This window comes from Rhodamnia argentea, chromosome 6 (assembly GCF_020921035.1).
Source record: "Rhodamnia argentea isolate NSW1041297 chromosome 6, ASM2092103v1, whole genome shotgun sequence".
Lineage (NCBI taxonomy): Eukaryota > Viridiplantae > Streptophyta > Magnoliopsida > Myrtales > Myrtaceae > Rhodamnia > Rhodamnia argentea.
This window is the reverse complement of record NC_063155.1, coordinates 24,477,737-24,498,907: the sequence shown is the minus strand read 5'-3', so window position 1 is coordinate 24,498,907 and position 21,171 is coordinate 24,477,737. Positions and strand designations below refer to the sequence as shown.

The 21,171-nt window shown below is 41.5% G+C and overlaps 4 protein-coding genes and 1 long non-coding RNA gene across 8 annotated transcripts in view; 1 reads left to right on the top strand and 4 right to left on the bottom strand.

The window, feature by feature from the left end:
* Positions 1–5,226, top strand: part of LOC115749372 (mannosyl-oligosaccharide glucosidase GCS1) — a 12,365-nt gene extending 7,139 nt beyond the window's left edge. Inside the window, exons 15-23 of one of the 2 annotated variants that reach the window (XM_030686162.2) lie at positions 161–310; positions 386–436; positions 1,871–1,927; positions 3,733–3,882; positions 4,039–4,130; positions 4,257–4,366; positions 4,446–4,509; positions 4,635–4,812; positions 4,876–4,917. In XM_030686162.2, coding sequence (XP_030542022.1) covers positions 161–310; positions 386–436; positions 1,871–1,927; positions 3,733–3,882; positions 4,039–4,130; positions 4,257–4,366; positions 4,446–4,509; positions 4,635–4,779 — 819 coding nt within the window. In that variant the 3' untranslated portion in view covers positions 4,780–4,812; positions 4,876–4,917. Of the gene's footprint in view, positions 1–160; positions 311–385; positions 437–1,870; positions 1,928–3,732; positions 3,883–4,038; positions 4,131–4,256; positions 4,367–4,445; positions 4,510–4,634 lie in introns of both variants that reach the window. The other variant, XM_030686161.2, reaches the window with a different exon arrangement.
* The window catches only part of LOC115749377, a 24,757-nt gene extending 3,586 nt beyond the window's left edge, over positions 1–21,171 (bottom strand). The window contains exons 1-2 of the long non-coding RNA XR_004016326.1: positions 21,160–21,171; positions 11,755–11,758 (exon numbers count right to left, since the gene is read on the bottom strand). This is a non-coding gene — a long non-coding RNA (uncharacterized LOC115749377). The remainder of the gene's footprint in view (positions 1–11,754; positions 11,759–21,159) is intronic.
* On the bottom strand, positions 5,236–8,444 carry LOC115749374 (nuclear pore complex protein NUP54). The gene is made up of 9 exons (XM_030686164.2): positions 8,027–8,444; positions 7,856–7,909; positions 7,575–7,634; positions 7,359–7,469; positions 6,482–6,547; positions 6,319–6,405; positions 5,939–6,040; positions 5,658–5,807; positions 5,236–5,466 (listed from the first exon to the last, which is right to left on the bottom strand). Exons 1-9 carry the CDS (start codon positions 8,306–8,308, stop codon positions 5,350–5,352), a joined length of 1,029 nt encoding a protein of 342 aa, XP_030542024.1. The 5' UTR covers positions 8,309–8,444; the 3' UTR covers positions 5,236–5,349.
* LOC115749375 (mitochondrial dicarboxylate/tricarboxylate transporter DTC-like) lies at positions 13,264–16,997 on the bottom strand. Of its 3 annotated transcripts, XR_007198626.1 has the most exons (6): positions 16,799–16,997; positions 15,455–15,513; positions 14,385–14,738; positions 13,962–14,181; positions 13,644–13,865; positions 13,264–13,570 (listed from the first exon to the last, which is right to left on the bottom strand). XR_007198626.1 is itself a non-coding variant. In XM_030686167.2 (5 exons), exons 1-5 carry the CDS (start codon positions 16,961–16,963, stop codon positions 13,809–13,811), a joined length of 855 nt encoding a protein of 284 aa, XP_030542027.1. In that variant the 5' UTR covers positions 16,964–16,997; the 3' UTR covers positions 13,264–13,808. The 3 variants fall into 3 exon arrangements, 2 of the variants coding, with proteins under 2 accessions (XP_030542027.1, XP_030542025.1); XM_030686167.2 differs by having other exon boundaries at positions 13,264–13,865; XM_030686165.2 differs by lacking the exons at positions 13,264–13,570; positions 13,644–13,865 and having other exon boundaries at positions 13,874–14,181.
* On the bottom strand, positions 17,821–20,929 carry LOC115749373 (F-box/kelch-repeat protein At1g67480-like). The gene is made up of 3 exons (XM_030686163.2): positions 20,578–20,929; positions 19,467–20,006; positions 17,821–18,639 (listed from the first exon to the last, which is right to left on the bottom strand). Exons 2-3 carry the CDS (start codon positions 19,952–19,954, stop codon positions 18,012–18,014), a joined length of 1,116 nt encoding a protein of 371 aa, XP_030542023.1. The 5' UTR covers positions 19,955–20,006; positions 20,578–20,929; the 3' UTR covers positions 17,821–18,011.

Below are 21,171 nucleotides of genomic sequence, written 5' to 3'. Positions count from 1 at the left end.
TGTTCAAATGAATACGCATACCATGGTCATGCATACCCTCCCATTTGTATTTTACCTTGCTTCTGTCTTTAAGAGAAACGTTTCACTGTCATGTAGGACCGTTAGGTAGTTTCTTGAGATACAATATCATTGTAATTTGATAATGCTTTTGCATCTGCAGACACTGTCCTCAGGATTGGATGACTATCCACGAGCCTCACATCCTAGTGAAGATGAACGCCACTTAGATCTTAGGTGCTGGATACTTCTTGCTGCAGATTGCATGCATTCAATTGGAAATCTTTTGGGAACGAAAGACAAAGCTACAAAGGTGAACAGCATACATTTATTAGGAAATTCAAATGTTCATGTACCTTATTTTGATCATCTAAGTCAAACGATGCAGGAGTACAGTGCAACAGCTAAGCTACTTGCAGATTTTGACTATCTTAATCAGGTCAGACATCATTACTGTAGAATCCATAGTTATTTGTGAACATTTAGTAATTTTTCGAACGTACAAGTCCTTTTCAACTGGTGTTGCACAGTTAGCCAATGGTAGTGTTATCAAATATTATGAGGATTTCTTTTGAACTGGTGTGTGGAGGCAGCATTTTCATTCTTTTTTCTCTGGCCCAAGACCATCTTTTCCATTTAATCTTAGTGTCTGACAGTTTGTATAGATCTTTAAGTTGAGATGTGTCTTTCTTGTCTTCAAAGCTGCAATACATTCAAACTGCTTCCTGCCAATGACGTCTATTACCACATTCTATCTTTGCCTCTTCTTTTGCTACTTTAACGCGATGACCTTAGTTTTGCTATCCTTGACATAAAAGCAACAATAAGATGGATTTTGTACTTGTTGTCCAAGAGATGGGAGTAAGATTGACCTGCCTACCCAAGCAGAGTGTATGGCAGCTCTGCTTGTTTCTAGATTATGGCTTTTTGGATGATAACTTTCTGGTGCCATCATCACGATGTATCTGCAGCGGTGCAAAAAGCATTGCGAGGTTGTCAAGAAAGATTGTGGGCATGTTTCTGGCAATGTGGCTTTTGTGGTGGTTATGGTTTTTATGTTAATAATAGGAATGCTTATGCTGATCAGTTAAATTGAAGTAAATTGCAATTGTTTTTTCTTCCAGAACGTTTCCTCATGTGGTAATGTAAGTAGGAATGTATTGTTAGTCATGGTTTATATATGTCTCTGCCTATAGATGGGTAGCACAACAAAAATAAGTAGTGGCTTTATGAACGGAGCTAAGCAATCAAAGCCTAATTGCTGCACCCCTGTTAGCTTTTATTACCTACATTAGACCATTGAGATCAGTGATGCCGATTCCAACAACGGGGAAAGCGACTTGGTTTAGATATGCCCCTGGAATGTCAAAGCAAACTAATCTGATACATGGAAAATGTTGAAGAGGTGCAAACTGTGGGCTGTGCGTAGAAAGGGTAACCGGAGAGCAGTGATTGACCGAGCTGGAAGGAGTGGGAGGAATGGAGATATAAGAATGGCTCGCAAAGGTTGAAGGATATGTGCAGAAAGGCAGTTGAATAGATGAGGCAAAGTGGCTTTGGCATTGACATGAAGAGTGTATTCAACATTAAATAGGTGTGCAGAACTAAAAGTATGGCCACTGCTATCCCATGGATAGATCCTTCTTATAAAGGTCATTTGGTTTCAGTAAGACGTTGCGATGTTCTGAAGTCTTTGTTCTCTCTTTTCATTCATTAATGAGCAATTATCTGCTAAAGGTTTCTCATTTATTTTTTTGTCCACAGCTCCTTTTTTGAGAATTTGTCATTGTGCATATGTGCTTGCTTCTAAAACATCTTTGTGTTGTTAAGCCACTTTTGCGCCACCCCTTCATACGCTGTTAAACTTTCCCAGATGCACTTTGATGCTGCAGATGGAGCTTACTATGACTTTGGGAATCATACAGAAAAGGTATGCCTCAATTTCATTCTGACGCATGAGTTCTTCTCTTTGTTGCTTTTAGGAATTTATTCAATCTGTGGTACTCGATAGGTGATGTCGCAGACAAATCCGTGGTAATATAATACGGTAGAACATTCACTTTAACTTCATGCTTTTTTGACTGTATTGTCGCTCCATCAATGGTGATTGTTGACCACATATTAACTCAACCTTTTCATGTCGTGGTTGGAAGATATTATGGTACTCGCGAACAGATTGATGGGCTGCACAGGCGTGAAGATGACTCACTTGTCCTGCTCTACTGTCTAATAGATTGACAAACATAATCATCGCAAGATGTGTTATCATTTCATAATAACTGGCTATAAGTAAAGAGACATCGTCATCCCAACTCATATGGTTGGTAGATAATGAAATCTACAATAATCCGCTAGTCTGAGAACCGAAGTACCATAGTTCTATTTGCTGATAATGAGAAATGAACCTACTTTTACTGGATAGAAAATATTGGGGATAAATACAACGGGAGTGCCATAATTTTTTTTTTGCTCATTTGAGTGCCACAAATTTAAAAAAACGATCACTTAAGTGTCATCGCCGATTTACCCCTCGCCGGAAACTCTATGTGGACGTCGGAAAATCTGATGTGGCATCGCCGGAGCAATTTTTTTGAATTCTTTAATATACACGTGCATTTTTATTTTATTTTATTTTTTAAGTTATTTTGATTTTTTTTTTGTTTCGTTTTTCCCCTCTTGGCCGGCGAGGGTCATCGTGAGGGCCCTTGCCGGCCGCAGCCGGCTAGCTCAGGGGCGAGGGCCGCCTTGCCCTCGGCCGGGAGAGCCGCGAAGGCCTTGGGCGGCGTCCGTCAATGCCCTAGCGGCTGGGGGTGAGGGCGCGAATGCCTTGACTGCGGCCGATGGCGTGACGGTCTTCCGTGTCCGGGCGAGGGCCGCCTTGCCCATGGCTAGCGGGGCCTCTAGGGCCCTCGCCCACAGCCTCCCGGCCGTCGCCCAAGGCCGTCGCGGCTCCCTCGCCCGAGGGCGAGGTGGCCCTCACCCTTGAGTTAGCCAGCCGTGGCTGGTGAGGGCCCTCACGGTGACCCTCACTGGCCATGGGGAAATCCAAGGTTGTTTTTTGTTTTTTTAGAGAGTATTAAATAATAAAAATAAACATCAAAATAAATAAAAAAAATTCCACGAAATATTAAAAAAAATCCACGTGTCACTAAAAAATAAATAAAAAGTCAACGTAAGACAATTTGCTGGAAATGGCACTTAAGTGAGCGATTTTGCTTCAATGTGGCACTCAAGTGAACGAAAAAAAAGTCATGGCACTCAAGTGAATGCCGTACTAAAGTTATGGCACTCACGGTGTATTTATCCCAAAATATTGGGATTTGCAGACAAGATGTAGATATTTGCCCGTTATCCTTCAAAACATCTAGATCCCAAGTCTTCTTCTCACAACATTTTGTGGGAGAATTAGCTTACCTTATGCCTCTCAAACTTTGGGCGAAGGAATTGACTGCTTACTAATTGGTATTCTTATAAAAAAGGAAGTAGAATGATGTGGAGGAAACTGGATGATAGATTGTATAGTCATGTGAAAACAGCATGTTGAAACAGCTGTGGTCATGAACAACCGAAAATTGAGTGCTTTTCTCGTTATAATCCCTAGTAAGCCCTTCCCACGTGCCAATGTTCCTCTCGTCTATTCCTTTGGTATGCGTCAAAACATCTAGACATCACCGGCAAAAAGTAAGCGCCTTCATTGACATTTACTCTGTATTGAAAAGATTATCATCATTCTAGGTACGTTTGAGGTGGAAAGAAGTATTGGTTGGAAGCAATCATGCAACTCGAGAGCTTGTCCGAGAAGTATTGGAAAGACCAAAGCTGAGACTGGTACCTCATGTTGGTTATGTCAGCCTTTTCCCATTCATAAGGAGGATGATTCCAACTGTAAGTTTCTTTGGAGAATCCACTTCGTCAATTATATTTCCCCAAATTTCTGCCTTTACAGTTCCAAATTAGCGGATGTGTCTTTAGTAGGTCGCAGTACAATCCCTTTGGAAATTTCGGTGGTGATGCATTTCTCATACCTACTAGTTACTGTAGGACTCGTGGATTTTGGAAAAGCAGCTTGATCTTATCTCAAACAAGAGTGTCTTATGGACAGACTATGGGCTTCGGTCTCTCGCCAGAACGAGGTTAGAATGTGCATGGTCTTCTGTAACTGTAATGTTTCTGATCCATTCACATCTACTATTAGTTCTCTGTATGGTATGCAGCTGCAAATATCGCTAATGAATGACCATCTCCGTTGCATGCAACAGTACCTTATACATGAAGCGCAATACAGAGCATGACCCTCCATATTGGAGGGGTCCAATATGGATGAACATGAATTACTTGATTCTTTCTGCACTTCACCACTACTCAACTGGTACTATTCTCTCCCCATCGGACATTCTCAATGTCTTTAATTGAGAATAGTTGGCCTAATCTTTTCTTGAGTTTTGCAGAGGATGGACCATACAGAGAAAGGGCCAAAGTCATTTATGATGAGTTGAGGGGCAACTTGATTAGGTGCATATACTTGCTCTTTCATCTTTTTTTCCCGTTACTCAGCTTATCAAGTATATCTCTTAGGACTCAGCTTATCATCCACATCTCTTGGGACTTCTGGAATGAACTTTATTTGCTTGTTGCAGAAACATAGTCCGCAACTACCGTCAGACTGGGTTTCTATGGGAACAGTATGATCAAACGAAGGGCAATGGAAAAGGTGCTCGCCTATTTACTGGTTGGACATCGCTCATACTGCTGATCATGTCGGAAACTTACAGCCAAAGTTGAAGTAGCGTTGCTACAGCCTTCCCCATCGCAAGATAGCTCCCCTAACCTGACGAGCTTCCCAATTCCTCGATGATGTTTGGAAGGTTAGAGGAAATCTAGTGACTTGCTGATACACAGTTGCACGGCCAGTGAGCGGAAATGCAGGAGGCTGGCGTCAGATACCTGTCCTAAGGAATCTTTATACATTAAGTTGAACAGATCATATGTGGTCTTATTGGGAATATCATAGACGCTGCCTAAGCAGTGGGGAACTTATAGTCAGACTAATGTTTTTGTAGGCTGGACGCTTATTCTGGTGATTTCTTACAAGAAATCCAAAGCTCATTGCAGTTGCTTTACCTATATGGCAAGGATGAGTGACGAGTATTATAAAACTTGCAAATCCAGAGCTGCTTCCGGGGACAAAAAAAAAATGGAAAAGTTCTGCCAAGCTAGTGATTTTACAAAATCCTGAGATTACTGGAACGGTTGGGTTCCATAGTTTTAATACCATCGAAGCCCAACGATTTGAGACCTCTAAGTCAAAATTCGTTAGAAAAAAAATAGAAAAACATGGGCCGTTTCAGCTTTTCAGCTCGTGTGTTCTGTCATCTCGGTGTCCTCAGCCATTATGATGTCCATGTCCCTCATATCTCTCTTCAATACGTTCCCAAGCCTCGCAATCGCCTCAGTCTGTTGTTGCAAGACCTGTCTCAAAAAGGAGTATTTAATATTAATCTCGTGTTTTTATTTGAAAATGCAGAAGATAAAATGGACAAACTCAAGAGGTTCCTTTGCAGTATATGTTTTGGATTCTATATTCCTGTTGCGATACGCTTAGGTCTATAAGAATCGTAGAGGAACGTATCAACAAAATCAACTCAGCAACGAAGACTTGCCTCCTGCAAGTCAGCAAGGCTCTGGTCATGTATTTTGGTCGATCCTGGGAGGTATATAGCACCAGTTGCCCCAATATCATTTGCTTGAACTCGAGATATCGCCAGCAAGTTCTGGACCCTCCTCGATAGTTCTGCTCCGGATCCTTTCAGCTGCATTTGGCATCATACAAACATAAGTAACATCACCCAATTGAAGTCCCAAAAGAGAAATGGGTGGAAATCCCAGGGGGTTGAGGGAACGAAAACATTTCAGCCAAAAGAAAAAGGCAAGAAACATGAACCTGTCTAGTGATTGCAGCCAGCTTCTCTGCCAACTCAGCTTCCCCTTTTACTAAAGGCAATCGATATCCTTTACTCTCCATTGCCTCCACTATTCTCATTACCTTAGGCACACAAAGGAGAACCACACAAACTCAGAAGCAACCAAAGGAAGCAAAAGTTAACAAGACCGATCCATGCTCCAACACCTAAATAAGACACAAAATTGAATGAAAGTAACTAGAAAACCATAGATGTGTGTCTTCAACAATTGTCAGCAGTAAAATATCCTCTATCAGACTGAGGTGGAGTAGTTTTGTGATGGAATAACTAAAATCATGTAATCATTTCCTGGATTATTCCTGCTAGACACTATGACAATTTGGTTAATTAGACAATATACCCTCAAAAGGCGTCTTTGAAGGCCTTGCTCTTTCAGTCTCATTCTCTGGATCCAGGGAAGCGTGTCAGCTTGAAAATGTCTCTGAAGCTGCAAATTAAATGCATGTGAGAGCAGATTCCAGAATATATGTTGCACAAACAATAGAAAGTTAGTAGAGCTATACCATCTTCACATTACTCTGCGTCATTTTTAGTCTCTCTGCATCTGAATGAACGACTTCATCTTGGAGCTGCATCACCAATATACCATGCATTGTCACGTCTAACTTACAACATTAATTGCAATAAGTATATGCATAACTGGATAAGTAAAGCTCCTGTATATCTGCCTAAATTGCTAGGATAGGCAAACCAATCAGAAAATCGACACCAAAGCAACCACACAATATTTCAAAATTATATGCCCCAAGCCCAATGAATCCTAGAAACCTTCTTTGATGTGTTCACTTTCATCAAAAAGTTCCCCTCCACTATGAAACACAAGTTTAACTTCCACAATTAACTCCATGAGAACTAATATATTTCCCAACTCAGTCATCTGACATTCAGACACTCGGTTTGGTCGAACAAAATATTAGAGAAGCCTGAAGAAGCAATGCACAAACATAAAATTCATATATGACTGTAAATTTTACGTCAAACAATACAAACTCCCTATGATCTTCTGAATCAGATCCAATATAATTAACTGAATAAATTGATCTATGCCGTGCCACTCTCTTGGAGGACCAATCTACCTTTCTACACCAGGTACCATAACGTGTAAACACCACAGCATCCTTCCCAATCATCAATGACTATGATTTTGCTCATTCATCATTAACCTAAATGGCAGTACCTAAAGCATAGCTCTTCTTAGTTATCCTCTAAAATTAAATCAAATCACTCCCTGAATGAGTACGAGATTCAAGCCTCCAGCAGTGCATTTTCGTTGGAAACTACCTTGTCCACGGGAGATCATGCAGCCTAGGTGCATCTCTCCTTGTGAGCAGATAAAATTTCAATACAGAAATGCGTTGTGGTGTTAACTGAGTTAAGTACCTTGAGGCGATTGGAAAGCTCCTTGAAGCCCTGAACAAGCTGAGGCCACAGGCGTTCCCGGTCAGCACTCTCCATACCCTCCAACTTCCCCACAGCCTCCGCCCACATGATCTGGCACCGCAAACTATACTTCCGACTTAGCAATTAAGGTGCTAGATGGTTTCATTTCACGCACTTTTCGACCATTTCAAGAGAAAAAAAGAAGAAGAAGCTCACATCTGATACACTGGCAGGCTTCACTCTATATTGCGGATCGGTGACGCTGAACAACAAATGCTGCAAAGTTTTCACAGGATTAGACAACTCCTCTACCCAACTGCTAAGTAATCGCGCTACAATGACTTCATGAAAATGTTGTTGTTCGCAAACTTCAACAACTTAAACCACAAACGGCACTTCAATCACCTCCGAAACCTAGCTCAAACAAATTACTAGCTACCAAATAAAGGCAGCAGAGTCACACAGTTTGAAACAATTTGAAACAACTGAAAACTAACCTTAAAAGCATACTTAGGGTTCCCAGGCTCTTCCTTGTACGCATCAACGATAGCCTAACCATCGACCAAAACATATCGAGAACAATCAACAAAAAACCAGAGCAAAAGCTCGAGATTAGAGTTAAAAACAAATGTGAATTCGCCTCAAGCCACAGAAGAACAAGAGATCACTTGAATGTCCCGATCGGCGAGCGAGAAAGGAAGAGGAGCCACGGGAGCCATCTGAGTCGTCAACTGGCCACCGCCGAAAGGAGTCGCGGCCGGCTGCGGCGTCGCGAACGGAGACGGGAAGCCGAACCCGGCGGACGCCGGTTGCTGGAACGATGGCGTCTGCTGTTGCTGCTGTTGCTGAGCTTGGGAAGAGAACGGAGTCGAAAAAGCAGAGGTCCCGAAACCAGAGCCGAATGCTGGCGCGGAGGACGGAGTACCGAAGGGTGAGGAGGATCCGAACATTGCGACGAACTGAGTCGAAAAGCGCCAAGAAGGCTAAAGAAGGCGAGGGTTTGTTAGGTCAAGAGCGCCATTGTTGATGTGGAGGAGCTCTCTTTTCGCAGTTCAAATGCTCGATGCCCTTCCTTTTCTCACGTGCCTGCAAAATAATTCTCCTGGCCCCTTTTAATTTTTGTGCGTCTTCAAATATGTCGTTGTTCTATATTTTCCATTTCCTTTTTGGCCCAGTCCGGTCTAAGCTAGAGGCTACATTATTGCCCAGTTAGTCGCCATGTGAGCATTTCGCTTGAAATTAGATCCTAGCCGTTGAAATTCCTGATCAAGTGATCGATCGATAGCGAAATTAACCTTAAAAGGCATTTGGGGCTGAAAGGACTTCTCTTCCTCTGTCCCTCTCCGACGACGACTTCTTCGTCGTTCTTTTTCCCAAATCTCAAAACAAATTCAAATAAAGATACGAAGTATTCTCATTTTTTTTAAATAAAGACCTGAAATAAATCTTATTTCAAATAAAATCTCGAAGTGACATAGTATATTTCAAATAATAACATAAAGTGGCCATAAAATTTCAAAAAAAGACTTAATCTTAAGGGCATTTTTGTTATTCCCTCTCCTAGATCTAGGAGAGGGCCTGTTGGCCCTCACCTCTGGTAGGTGGGTTCGCCGCCTCCCCCACCCCCTCCCTCCCGTGGTGGGATAGCTACCATCGCCTCTGTGTGTGTTGGTTTCTTTTTTAATTTTTAAGAAAATAGAAAAATGAAAAAACTAATAAAAAAAGAAAAAAATAAAATAAATGAAAATGACGAAAATGTTTTTCAAATCATGCCCTTTTTTTTAGATTTTGTGCCCACTTCAAGCCCTATTTGAAATAAGGTTCACTTTGAACTCTTATTTAAGAAAATGAGAGCATTTTTGGTCATTATTTGAAATTTGAGTTAGTACCACGAAAAAATCAAAACTAGTACACTTATGACAAATTTACCCCAAATTATTTTATTAATCACAAAAAATCCTAAACTGGTATACATTTAACAATTTTATCCCAAACCGGTACACCCGTGGTAAATTTACCCTCCGTTAGTTTTCGTTAAAGTTTATCGTCAAATTGCTGATTTGGATGATACATGGCAATTATCGTGTAGTGACCCAAGCGGTTCGCCACTGTCGCATCCTCAATCTACAAGAGGCTAGCGGAACATCCCATATCGAATCGTCCGCGACTAAGGCTTACGTTCTTTGCTTTAATCTTTATTATATCAATGGCGCATGCAAAAGTCTTAATACAATCAGTCGGCCATAATGAACACAAGTGCATGAAATACAAAACACTCAATAGCATACACGCCTATACAAAGAGTATGACCTTATATGATTTTGCTAACCAAATAGCACATATTTCAACAACGGTCTTTTATTCATATCTCCTTTATTCAACTCATCGCTTATTCATTCTTACATATTATTCATACAGCTACGGCACTTATTTACAGCATTTACATGAAATGAGTACAACAGAGGAGTAATCACAAGAAAGCCGAACTACTTCGAGTACTAACAACCCCATTGTCATATGCTCATACTTTATTCCTCTTTGAATATAAATATCAATCCAAGATGAGGAATGAGCTCCTCGTTGTCATCCTCATCATTTGCCACACCAAATGCACTGAATTGCTGAGGCGGAATAGGATCTAACCATCCTGATATCCCACGGTAGGCATGGCCACGGGCCGGAATCGACCGGTTTCAGTTCGTGGCCATGGGGGAACCGGAATGCCATGAACCGTAACTAAGCCCTTAAGGGGCGATTTTGGGCGAGTTTCGAGCCTGGTTTCGATTTAAAACCAAAAATGGAATTGCCGGTTTCGGTTTTGATTTCGGTTTTTGAACTTAATTTTTAAATAATGAATTATGAAATAAAAGAAAATAATGAATTATGAAATTATGAAATAACAAATTATCAAATACAAATTGTAATCAAATTATAAATTGTAATCAAATTTGAGGGAAAAAAAAAACGAAAGGGGAAAGGGCCTTGAACTTAATGAATTATCATCAAGCGTCTACATATCTTTTTGAGAATAGAAGAATCAAAGCTCATGTAATTCTTTTACCTTTGATAACCTCATACTTACCTCATTGTCAATCGTCGCTACCCCGTTCCGGTACTAGTATCCATGACGGTGGTATCTCCGTCATCGAAGAATTCGGCTTCATTGTTGCAATCTATCTCTTGTTGTCAATATTGAGCATTTGTCCAATCATCGACACAAGCTTGAGCCTCCACCGAATCCGAAGCTAATCTTGAATGTCGTTCGTCCAAAATATTGCCTCTAGCGCTAAATGTTTGTTCAACCGCAATTGTTGAACAATGGGTTGCTAAAAATTTTTTTGCAGTGTGAGTGATAATTGGGTATTGGGTTGAATGCCTCTTCCACCGTTCTAATTTTGTGAAATTTGTGATGCTTTCAAATTCATTAAACTCAAAAGAAATAGTTTTCTTTTTTGCTTTTTTTGCCTATTCAACAGAAGTTTATACCCTCTACTAATTTTACCTAGGTTTCCGCTTTGTATGTCACTAAGTTGAGAAAATCCACTATCACCTAGATTATATTTACTACAAAATTCACTATATAATTCTACTATTGTGTTTTTAACCATTGTTTGTATAGCTCTAATATTTACCATTTCAATTAAATGTAAACATTCATAATACGTATTCAAATAATCACCTAAACCATCTAATTTGCAACGTGGATAAAAAACACAAGCAACTAAATAAATAATAGGATTTTCGCTATAATAATGTAGCCATTTTGTTCGCATTGCTATAATAGTGTCACGTAATTTATCATCATTTTCATTTTTTTCAAAAACTTCAACAATGTTAATACACTCTATTGTATATCCATATAAGGATGAGTTTGCTAATGATCACTCCAAATATCGCTACCTATATGCACACGTCCATTAAAATTCATAAAAAAATTTTGTAAATCTTTTTTTTTTTCTTTTTACAAAGACCAAAAACTACGCGCTTAAGTGTATTTCTCGGAACACGTTTTGCTTGTGAAGCACATGCATTTTGTATAAATTGATTAAAATCAAATATTTCACCAAAACTAAATAATAAATGTTCAATGGAAATAAATTTACCTAATTATTCTTTATAATTTTTTTCATTATAATGAAATAAAGGAGGAGTATTAGTATTGGCGTACCTGAAAATTTGTTGTTGCCTAGTGTCAATTCCCGCTTGGATTGGATGTTTCGCCTTAAGATGCCATTTAAATATTCCATATCCAACTCCACCTGTATATATGTATAATATCCCACAATGTTTACATATTACATCATACCTTTTTGGACCGATATCAAATTTTTTCGTCTTCATGAAGTGGTATCATATATCGGATGTAAACTCCCATTCCGGCTCCTTTGTTGTCGACATTTCTTCTATACCGATAGGATAATGAAGACTTTCTTGCATTGTGACGTGTTCCGCATTGGAAATAATGTTGATATCATCAACATCAAATTCCCAATATGCATAATCACGAGGATAATTGATTTCCCTCATCTTGTTTTTGCATGTGTCACTAGTTTTGCTTCCACTTGCTATTTTTCGAGAGAATTGAACGGAAAGCGAATTGAGAGAAATTGAGAGACATTGTGAGAAAAAAAATGAGAGATGGAAGTGGTATTTATAATGATTAGGATATAATTTACAAATTAATAAAGAAAGAAAAAAGGGGGAGAGGGGAGAGAGTGACCGTTGCAAGGCAAGGGTCAAATGGGAAAAGAGGTCGGCTCTTTCCCTTTTTTATATTTTTTATATTTTTTATATTTTTTTTCTACCGGCTCTCTTTTTGGTTTGAAACCAGCTCGGAACCTGGTTCAACATTTTGAGGGATCCGTAACCGACCCCTATGGCATGGTCGGGTTCTGATTTGGAGCCGGCAAGCTCGATCAACGAGCCGCTTATGGGTTTGACCGGGGCTAGTTCTTGGCCCAAACCGGCCCATGGCCATGTCTATCCCACGGCGATACAACCTTGAACTCAAAGGCGACTAAACCAACTGGAGGTCCCTCTTTCACATAAACCCTATTTTGTAATGGGTTCTCATTGGGCTATTGGGTCCGACATGAATATGTTCTCGTATGGATATACCTATCCATAGAGGTTCGCCATAAAGACGTTGGTGTACTGGAATTGGATTATACGACATACTTTTAGTCTACAAAAGGGTTTTAACTATCGTAGTGAGTGGATTACACCCAGCAATATAACTCTATTCCAAATGACTAAATCAACCATAACATCACAGCATTGGGAATCCTTCAACACAAACATACCTATCTCACATCGGTAGGAGATATCAGAATCTTACCAAAGCAAACACAATTCTCATATACGGTAGATCTCAGATTCACACCCAAAGCATCCATCACCAAACATGATTCATCAGAATCCAATACTTTTATTCATAATCATAGAAAGCTTAATAATAAATATATAGATCTACTTGCTTCGACTAATCGAGAAATCAATAAACGTTCGGACGGACGGACGAACGGCTGTGACCAAAAGCCGGGGCACAGATAGCTAGGGCGGTTGCAAACGAGCGGCGAGGGCTAGGGCGACGGGCGCGGCAACAACGGTGGCCGGCCTCCGCTAGGGCGGCCGATGGTGTCAAACAAGCAAAGTGATGACGTTCCGACGATCTTATGACTAATAAACTAATTGCCCAGGTATATATATGATTGAGCTAAAACCCATATTTGAATAGGCTTTATAAGTTAAGACTCATATTTGACCCATTTTTAAAATTTAGTGAATCTATATATGACTTAAGTATATAAAAGTGAGTTAAAAAGTAGGTCAATGACCCATATTGATACCTTTACCCAATATCGAATCCTTGACTAGTTTTTAAGACTCATGGTTGCGGACCGGTGATTATAGGGTGTATTGGTCACTTCAAAAGCATTGCTCGCAGTGTATCTAACTTACCGGGCGTATGAAATCGAACTGTTATGAAGTGCAATATGGATGTGCCGGTCGAGATGAACAGAGAGCAATACTCCGAGAGCATGTAAACAGAGAGCATCGGAGACACGAGTATCCCAGGAGTGCGGCAACTGAGTGCCCTGGAACATTGCAATGTCATATGCATGTTGCCGTTGCCTGGTCTCGCGGAGACAACCAGAATGTACTCATTTGCATTGTTGAACTCTCTCACGATAGGCCTAGTTGCATGTTATCTATCAAATGTTATATGTCACATGTAGGCGACTAAATCGAAGGATAAAGGAGCTACATCAAGCTCGATCGCACCTAATTTACTGCAGCAAGATGCAGATCGAAAAGACCCTGTCTTGGAAATATAGAAATCTGGCAACAATTGTCGAAGTTCCAATTAGTATCAGTTAAAACAGAGCAGTCGGTCAAGGATAAGTATGCAGGCGAAGGAGCCAAAACTGGGCGTGGGAGTTGCCAGAATTACCATCCATTGAGCTCCTCCATTTCCTGGAGCTTGTCTCGGAATACGGACATGGTCTGCACGAGTGTTTTCTGCAGAAGTTAGTAAATCGAAAGCGGAAATAGTCTCGATGAAAGAACTGATGGAACCATGATCGACAGAACAAACCGAACCATAAGGAAAGGTGACCAAGCCAATAGATAACCAGAGAGACCGGTGAAGAATTTGAAATGTCCTCCGAACTTCAGCATGTTTAAGGCACAATCGATGGAGCTAATGGGACGAGGCCTCTGAACTGCCTGGGATTTGATGGATTGCATGAAGCCAACGAAATTTCTAAACGGAGTACAGCAGATCGGCGTAGCGAGACCGGAAACCACAGAGGCCCCTAAGAGTCATGCGGCTTAAAGAGCAAGATACATAAATCATACATCTGCTGAATTACATGCAAAGCCAGAAAATTTGTCTTGGAAATAAGTGCGAATCGATCAATGTCATAAATTCGACTAGTGCTACGGCGGTTGTTCAGCAGAAAACTGAGGAGAATGTGAAGATGAAAATGACTAAACAACAGACCCGAAGTAGACTTACCGAAACGTGCACATGATTCGTCAAAGCGAACGGAATCCTTGAAATAACAGAACGATTGGTTATATGACAGGAGGAAGGTCGTGAAATGTAACGTGCACAATGTCACCCGATATTGACTCTTCCACAGCCCTGAGATTCCCTTTTTCGCAACAATCCAAGAGATCGCATGACCGGCGCTTTTATAATTCACACGTTGCACAGCCGGTAAGGCCGCATCAGCCACAATGAGCTTTTCTATTTCAAACCTCGGAATGAAGACTAACGATGCGGATGTTGCCGCAAGTATCCCACATGCTGCTTCCTGATAGAAAAGCAAAGGCACGCCTCCATTGGCAGATGTGGCTTTTCTCCTGAGAGTCCTGCTCAAACAAAACGGAAAACGCGAGCTGAGGTCAGTGGTAGTAAGGTCATAAACAAGTCAAGTAGAAGATCCACTTGCTATTGATAGTTACATTGAGCTGAGTGTTCTGCAAGAGTACAGCGCTATGTCGATGCAGCATGTGATGCGAAACTTGATTAGTACTCGGAAAACCAATCCATTAGTCCGCAACATATGAAATGTTTAAGTTATTTTTCCTCTAGTTGTCATTCTCTTGGTGGAATTGACGCAAGCGGTACACAACTAACATCCCTGAGACGATCAATCTCACTTCAGAAACCTACTGACTCCATGCATTCGTGAACTGGGACTCGAGTTACAGGAAAGCAGAAAATGACGAGCGGTGCACGTGAGAGTTAAGACTGTCTTTGTCCGAGTGATCGGGTTTCGAGCAGTACCAACAGCATATAACAATCAGCAGTAGTATTAAGCAATTCGTCTCTTAATTGATGACGCAGCAATTTGAAATTCAATGTTTGCCCCCATTGTTTAAATCATTCGACCAACCGAATGATTCTGTTTTCGCTGTTGATATTTCACTTCAGCTACAGGGAAACGGTCCATGTACTGCGAGGGGAAAATACTCAACTTTCTGTCACAAGAACAAGCAAAATCAAACTCTTTTTCCTTTGCTTTTAGAGAGAGACGTGAAGAGAAGAACATGCCTCCTGAAGTAAATGGTATTATAGCACTTACTCGTATGAGCCAAACATCACCGCGTCAGGTAGAGAAGCCAGGATCATCCTGCCGGGTACCTGCACTTTTGGAAATCAAAATTTAGGCAGAGACTGGTGGAAAAAATAAGCAGATTTCGCGATTATTATTGTTTTTCTCGCAAAAACATACATTTTCCTCTAAGCATAAAAAGACAGCATACTGCCCTGAAACAGAGAAAAGGAAAACGTAAGAGGATAATCAATCGGTATCGGGTGGTAGCCGAGCAAGCGCTTATCATCAGTTTCCTATTACATTGCTTCAGGCATTATGATGTTTGGGCAGTATTAGATAGAATGAAGATTAAGAAGAGAGTTTGGATGGCAAACAAGATAACTGACAAAGAATAAATCATCTAACTTGCGAAAGGAAAGCACAGAGACCCAACATCTTCAAATTATGTAGATTCGCTCCTTGCCATTAAAAGGAAAGAAACAACAAATTTGATTAAAACACGGCGGATCGAGCTGTGATATCAGCACCTCCACACACACAGTGAATGCAGATGTGAGCGTTCAGTCCCTCGTCAATACACTCTTGTAAGTTTGTTGGAAATGATGGAACCAAAAGCTAAAATTTAAAGAGTCCTTCGATAGAGCAGTGTAAGAAAGGCAGCATTCTTTCCAAAAGCTCGAGTTTGTACTACATTCTGTAAAAATGGTGGATGACTACAGTTCAGTTCATTTCTCTTTGACCCAACCATGAAGTCCCGGCAAACTAACACGACCATCGGACCGCCGAAAGGACTCATGATTTACCACAAAATTTCCTCTGAGATCTCAGTATCTAGACTCAGCAAAATCCAAAATTTCCTCCCGACACTTCATTCTCTTGGCATTTGGTTAATGACTTTGTCCATTCGCCCGTATAACAATTCTTTCGATTGTTTTTTCGGTTCTTCCTCACTAAACTGCAAGTTTATTATACTCATTTTGCTGGCAACGCCAAACGGGTCTGGCATCATTTCCGCAACTCCATTCATACTGATTTCCAGATGTTGCTTTCGCACCAGAACAGCAGCAACGCTTCGAGATACACAGCATCTACCTCCAGTTTAGTATGCAACAAGAAGCTCAAAGCTCGACGTCTGTGTCATTTTATCGTCCCAGAGACAGAAGAGAGAGCGTTTGCACAGAACGTCAGTTTTGCAAAGAAGCAGATGGCGAAAATGCGGCTTCAAAAGCACGCACAGATTTCGCTTCACTAGCGAAACAGACGAGTGTTTGCACCATTTTCGAGTGAAACAAGACGGGATCAAGATGTGGTATTGTCTCCGAAAAGAAAGGAAAGCAAGAAGAAGAAAAACAAAGATTGAAAATGGTCGACCTTGTCAAGGTTGATCTTTGCCGGATGGTGACGTGCGATCATCTCGTGGAGGAGGGCCTGGAGCACTCGAGCCATTCCTCCATTAGCAAATGGCTTCACCGCGCGCCACCAAGAAGAGGCGCCACTCCGTCCATTGCTGACAGAGTGAGAGTGAGAGTCCTCCATTGCAGAAACCCCTCCGTCACTCTCTCTCTTCTCTCTCTCCATGAAACGGGTACTTTTTTTAAGTTTGATTCTGGTTTTTCTCATGCTCTGTCTCGTGCCATCGCCATCGCTTCTCCCTCCGGAAGAGGAGGTGAATACTGCAAACTTTCTCGAATGCTTTTTCACGTCGTACTAGTTTTGTGAATAGAGAGAGACCACGCGCCACCGTATCACGCGTCACGTAACGACAAGGAGAATTTTTTCCCCTTCTGTCCGAATCCTCCCGTGAAATAAGAGATTTTACTTTGGGCAGCAAATCACAGGTTCATGTTTAGTTAAATCGAATTCATAATAATCTAAAAATGAACTTATTTCTTTTTAAATCTCTCTTTTCCAAAATGAAAATACAGTATCTTCCGTAATAAAGTATACTTGTCCATAAAATATTATTTATTTTGTGCGATACCATATTTATCGACCGTAAATTGAGCTTGTTCGTGATAAAATCCATAACAGGAAATCCCTTGGATTGCTTGAAGGATAAACACGGTGCACTAAAATTAATCGCGTTTTAGGAATCCGTCGGATTTCACGCAAGATTTCGCTGGAAGCACAAGTTTTCCCGTAATTTCTACATCCTGTTTGATTCCATCTGCTGCATCATTGATAAACCTAGATTTATGCAATGTTTTCTCGTAAAATAGTTCTTGAAAAACTTTAGGTGCATCCATATATGAACCCAAAGTACCGAATTGTCTTACATTGATGGATCGACCATAGAACCTACGTGATTGAATGAGCTTGTTACGTGTGCTAAGATGTATGTAACTTCTCGAGTACGGTTCATTAATATAGATTTTATGGAATTTGATGGTGAATATATACTTTTACTTTTCTTGATTTCTTGAATGGAGATGGACATGAATATCTTGAATCATAAAAGTGTTGAAGGTGTTCTTCTGAGAAATCTTGAAAACGTCAGTTTAGAAAAGTCACCGTGAATATCATACGACCGATCCAACAAAAGCTACTATTTACAGGAGGGGATACAGGTATGGGCATGACTCTCTCATGCCTTGATTGTTACACTATACAAGCATGACCCGGATAGATTGATCTTCGAAGCTTGCCATTCCGAACCGGGCGCCGCATTCGGGTCATAGGACAAGGTGTGATAACCTGCCACTTCCATAGCCGCGAACAGCAAGAGCCTCCCGTCCAAAGTCCCGAGCCGAAACCCGGCTTCCGAGCTCCGGTGAGGCGGGAGCGATACCGTGTCCCACGAGTTCTTTCCCAGGTCGAAAACAGACAGCTTTTTCTGTGTTGTCCACTCCATACAGAAGAGCCTCGTCCCGAGCATGGCGTGGGTGGTCACCATGACGCACCCGTGCTTCAGCTCGCACCACGCCCGCTTCTCAGGGTCATAGATGCAGACCGATCTCGCGCTCCCGATAGTGAAGCTCGACCGCCCTCCCATCACGTAGAGCTTGCCCTCGAAACCGCAGGCAAAGCATCCCCACCTCGGGAGCCTGAGGCTCTCTATCAGAGTCCACTTGCCCGTGTTGGGGTCGTATGCCTCGGCGCTACCGATGATGTTGCCGTCGGCTCCGTACCCTCCGACGGCATAGACCATTCCATTTACTTCGGCGCAAGCGAAGCTGCAACGAGCCTCGTTCATATTCCTTAATTTGCTCCAACTGCATAGACAAGTAACTCATTTCCGTTAGGCAAGCCGAGCTAAGTAGATCCTTACAGGAGATTTTCAGTTCACCTGCTCAGCTGGAAAAATTTCTACCTCCAATACTTTTATTGCTTTTCTAATCGAGTCACATACTTTCAATATCTAATCAATCATTTCCTGCGCAAAAATCCTATCAAATCCAGCTTAATATGACCAAAGAACACCAGAGTGTGATATGAATTAAATTGCCTACGTGATACCTACCACGAATATTTAATCAGTGGGAGCATAGAAGACAAATTGACAAAATGATAGTCTATTTTCTATGTACGACCGACCCGCGGTGGATATCCACTTAGGCAATATTTTCATCTATATCACTCTCCGGTGTCTTCAAAGGTCATCTTAGCTGGATTAATCGGAAGTAGAGGGACTTGATTAGAAAAGTAATTAAAGTATAAGGAAAAAAAATAGATTTCTATCTTTTCCATTTGATTTTATTTAGGCATGCAGAGAGATTTTTCAACAACGCAACCGTCCAGAGATTTTTCAAGGGAAATGATTGAAAAATCCAATGAGGGAGTCAACTATGTGCTGCAGCTATTTGCCTATTTCTCATGCAGAGACCTAACTTGTTTGAAATAGAGAAAGCACTATGCAAATATACGACAGCCCTATGAGGACTTGAAGCAAGAATCCGCGATTGCCAATCAAATTAGATGTGGAGTTAAGAGAATTTGATCATCACAAACTAAAATGATCTCTTCTTATTGTTTGGAAGGCGTCGTGCAATGAACAACTTCATCAGAAATTTGGAGAAATTCGTGAAGCTTAATAGTGTACCTGTTCAAACAAGAGTCATATTGGTAAACTTCCGCAGAGACAGCGCCGGATCCACCTGTCACTGCATAGCCGCCAACGATTAAAAGCTTTCCATCGACAACTGCCACCCCGAAACCGGACTTCAACGGACCGGGCATCGGGGGGAGACGCCATTGCTTGTTTCCTAAGCCATCGGTGGCCTCCCAATGGCTTTCCTTCTTTCCGGCACCTGTGGTTAGGATAAAAACCCATTCTTCAAGAGTACCTCCTAGCTTTCGCTCGAGCAGGAATTCCTTGCTCCCGAGAAATGACCTCCACCTCTTGCAAACCAAGCCCATAGATGGGAACTCGCGACGGGGAACGAGTGCAAGACACGTTTTCGCCACATCATCAGGCAAACCGGGTATAATCGGGCTGTCGAATTCATCGAGAAGCTTGGAAGATGAGTCGGGGCCCGTTCTTGAAGGAAGGGCCATTTTCCTTGGCCGGACCAAAGTGGAGGAACACATCGCTGGATTTCGAACCACTTCCAAAGGCAGTTTCTTAAGTGGTGGAAAACACCTGCACGTGAAATTCAAATATGCAGCAGACAGTTACACATCAGAAGGTCATGACAATATACATCGCATAGCCCGAAAACATAATTCGCAAACATGACTTTGACCATGCCGATGCGGGTCTGAATTTTCTTGCCTCCCTGTAAGAAAGAAAGATTCATCTGGACTGACCACGTGTATGGAAGGTCATGATAAGCCAAATCTTATCTGAACTGATCCAGCCAACTCTAGCCCATTGTTTATACTAACCAAACCAGGGAAAACAAGCATTTTAACTGAACTGGTGTATCAAATACTTGGTGCGAAATGACTAATTCAAACCCCTTTTCCTAACCCTGCCTGACAAGGCACACTCAGATCTCACCCATTTAGCTTTACTCCTAGAACAGGGCACAAACACAGAGAGAGAGAGAGAGAGAGGACCCACGAAACTGCATAGATGATAGATGCCATAAACAATATCCATCAAAGACATTCAGAATCAACGAAAAGATGTCCCCAACAAGCGTGGATATAGCAGCTTTTCTTCAGGAAGAGCAGAGAGATGGAGAAGTGGAATGAAATGAAGAAGTCACCTTAAACTTGCAAGCTTGTTGTATATCCCTAGATGTAGAAAGGTGATGGGAGACCCAGAGAGAGGGAACCCGTGAAGCTGCACAGATGATGGATGCCACCAAGTTCACAGCAAGCATGGATATAGCAGCTTTTCTTCAGGAAGACCGTCTTCCTGGAAGAGCAGAGAGAGGTGATAAGAGAGAGAGTGGTTAAACATGGTTTTCCGACAGCTTGGAAAGAATCCGAAAGCAAGGAGGGATAACATAGAGTAGGCGGAAGAAAGGATATGCAAGTCAAGGAGAAGATAAAGGTGACAGTCAGCAACCGCGTCAGCGAGAAGAAGATCTCCCTTCCTTCTAAACTTTTGGATAGAGTTGGCGCTCCTTGACCGACGGAACGGGCTGTTGCTTCATTATCTATCTGTTTTCAGGGACGACTTCATGAAAAAAGTCTCTGCGTATTCCTTTCCATATTTCTTTTTAGTAAAGAAAGGTATCCAGGAACAACCGAGTCTCGAGCCCTTATGAGCAAAATTTGCGAATCAAATTGGCGAAAAGTCCCAAAAAAAAAGGCGTCATGGAAAATTCGCAAGAATCGGTGACTTCTAGTACATA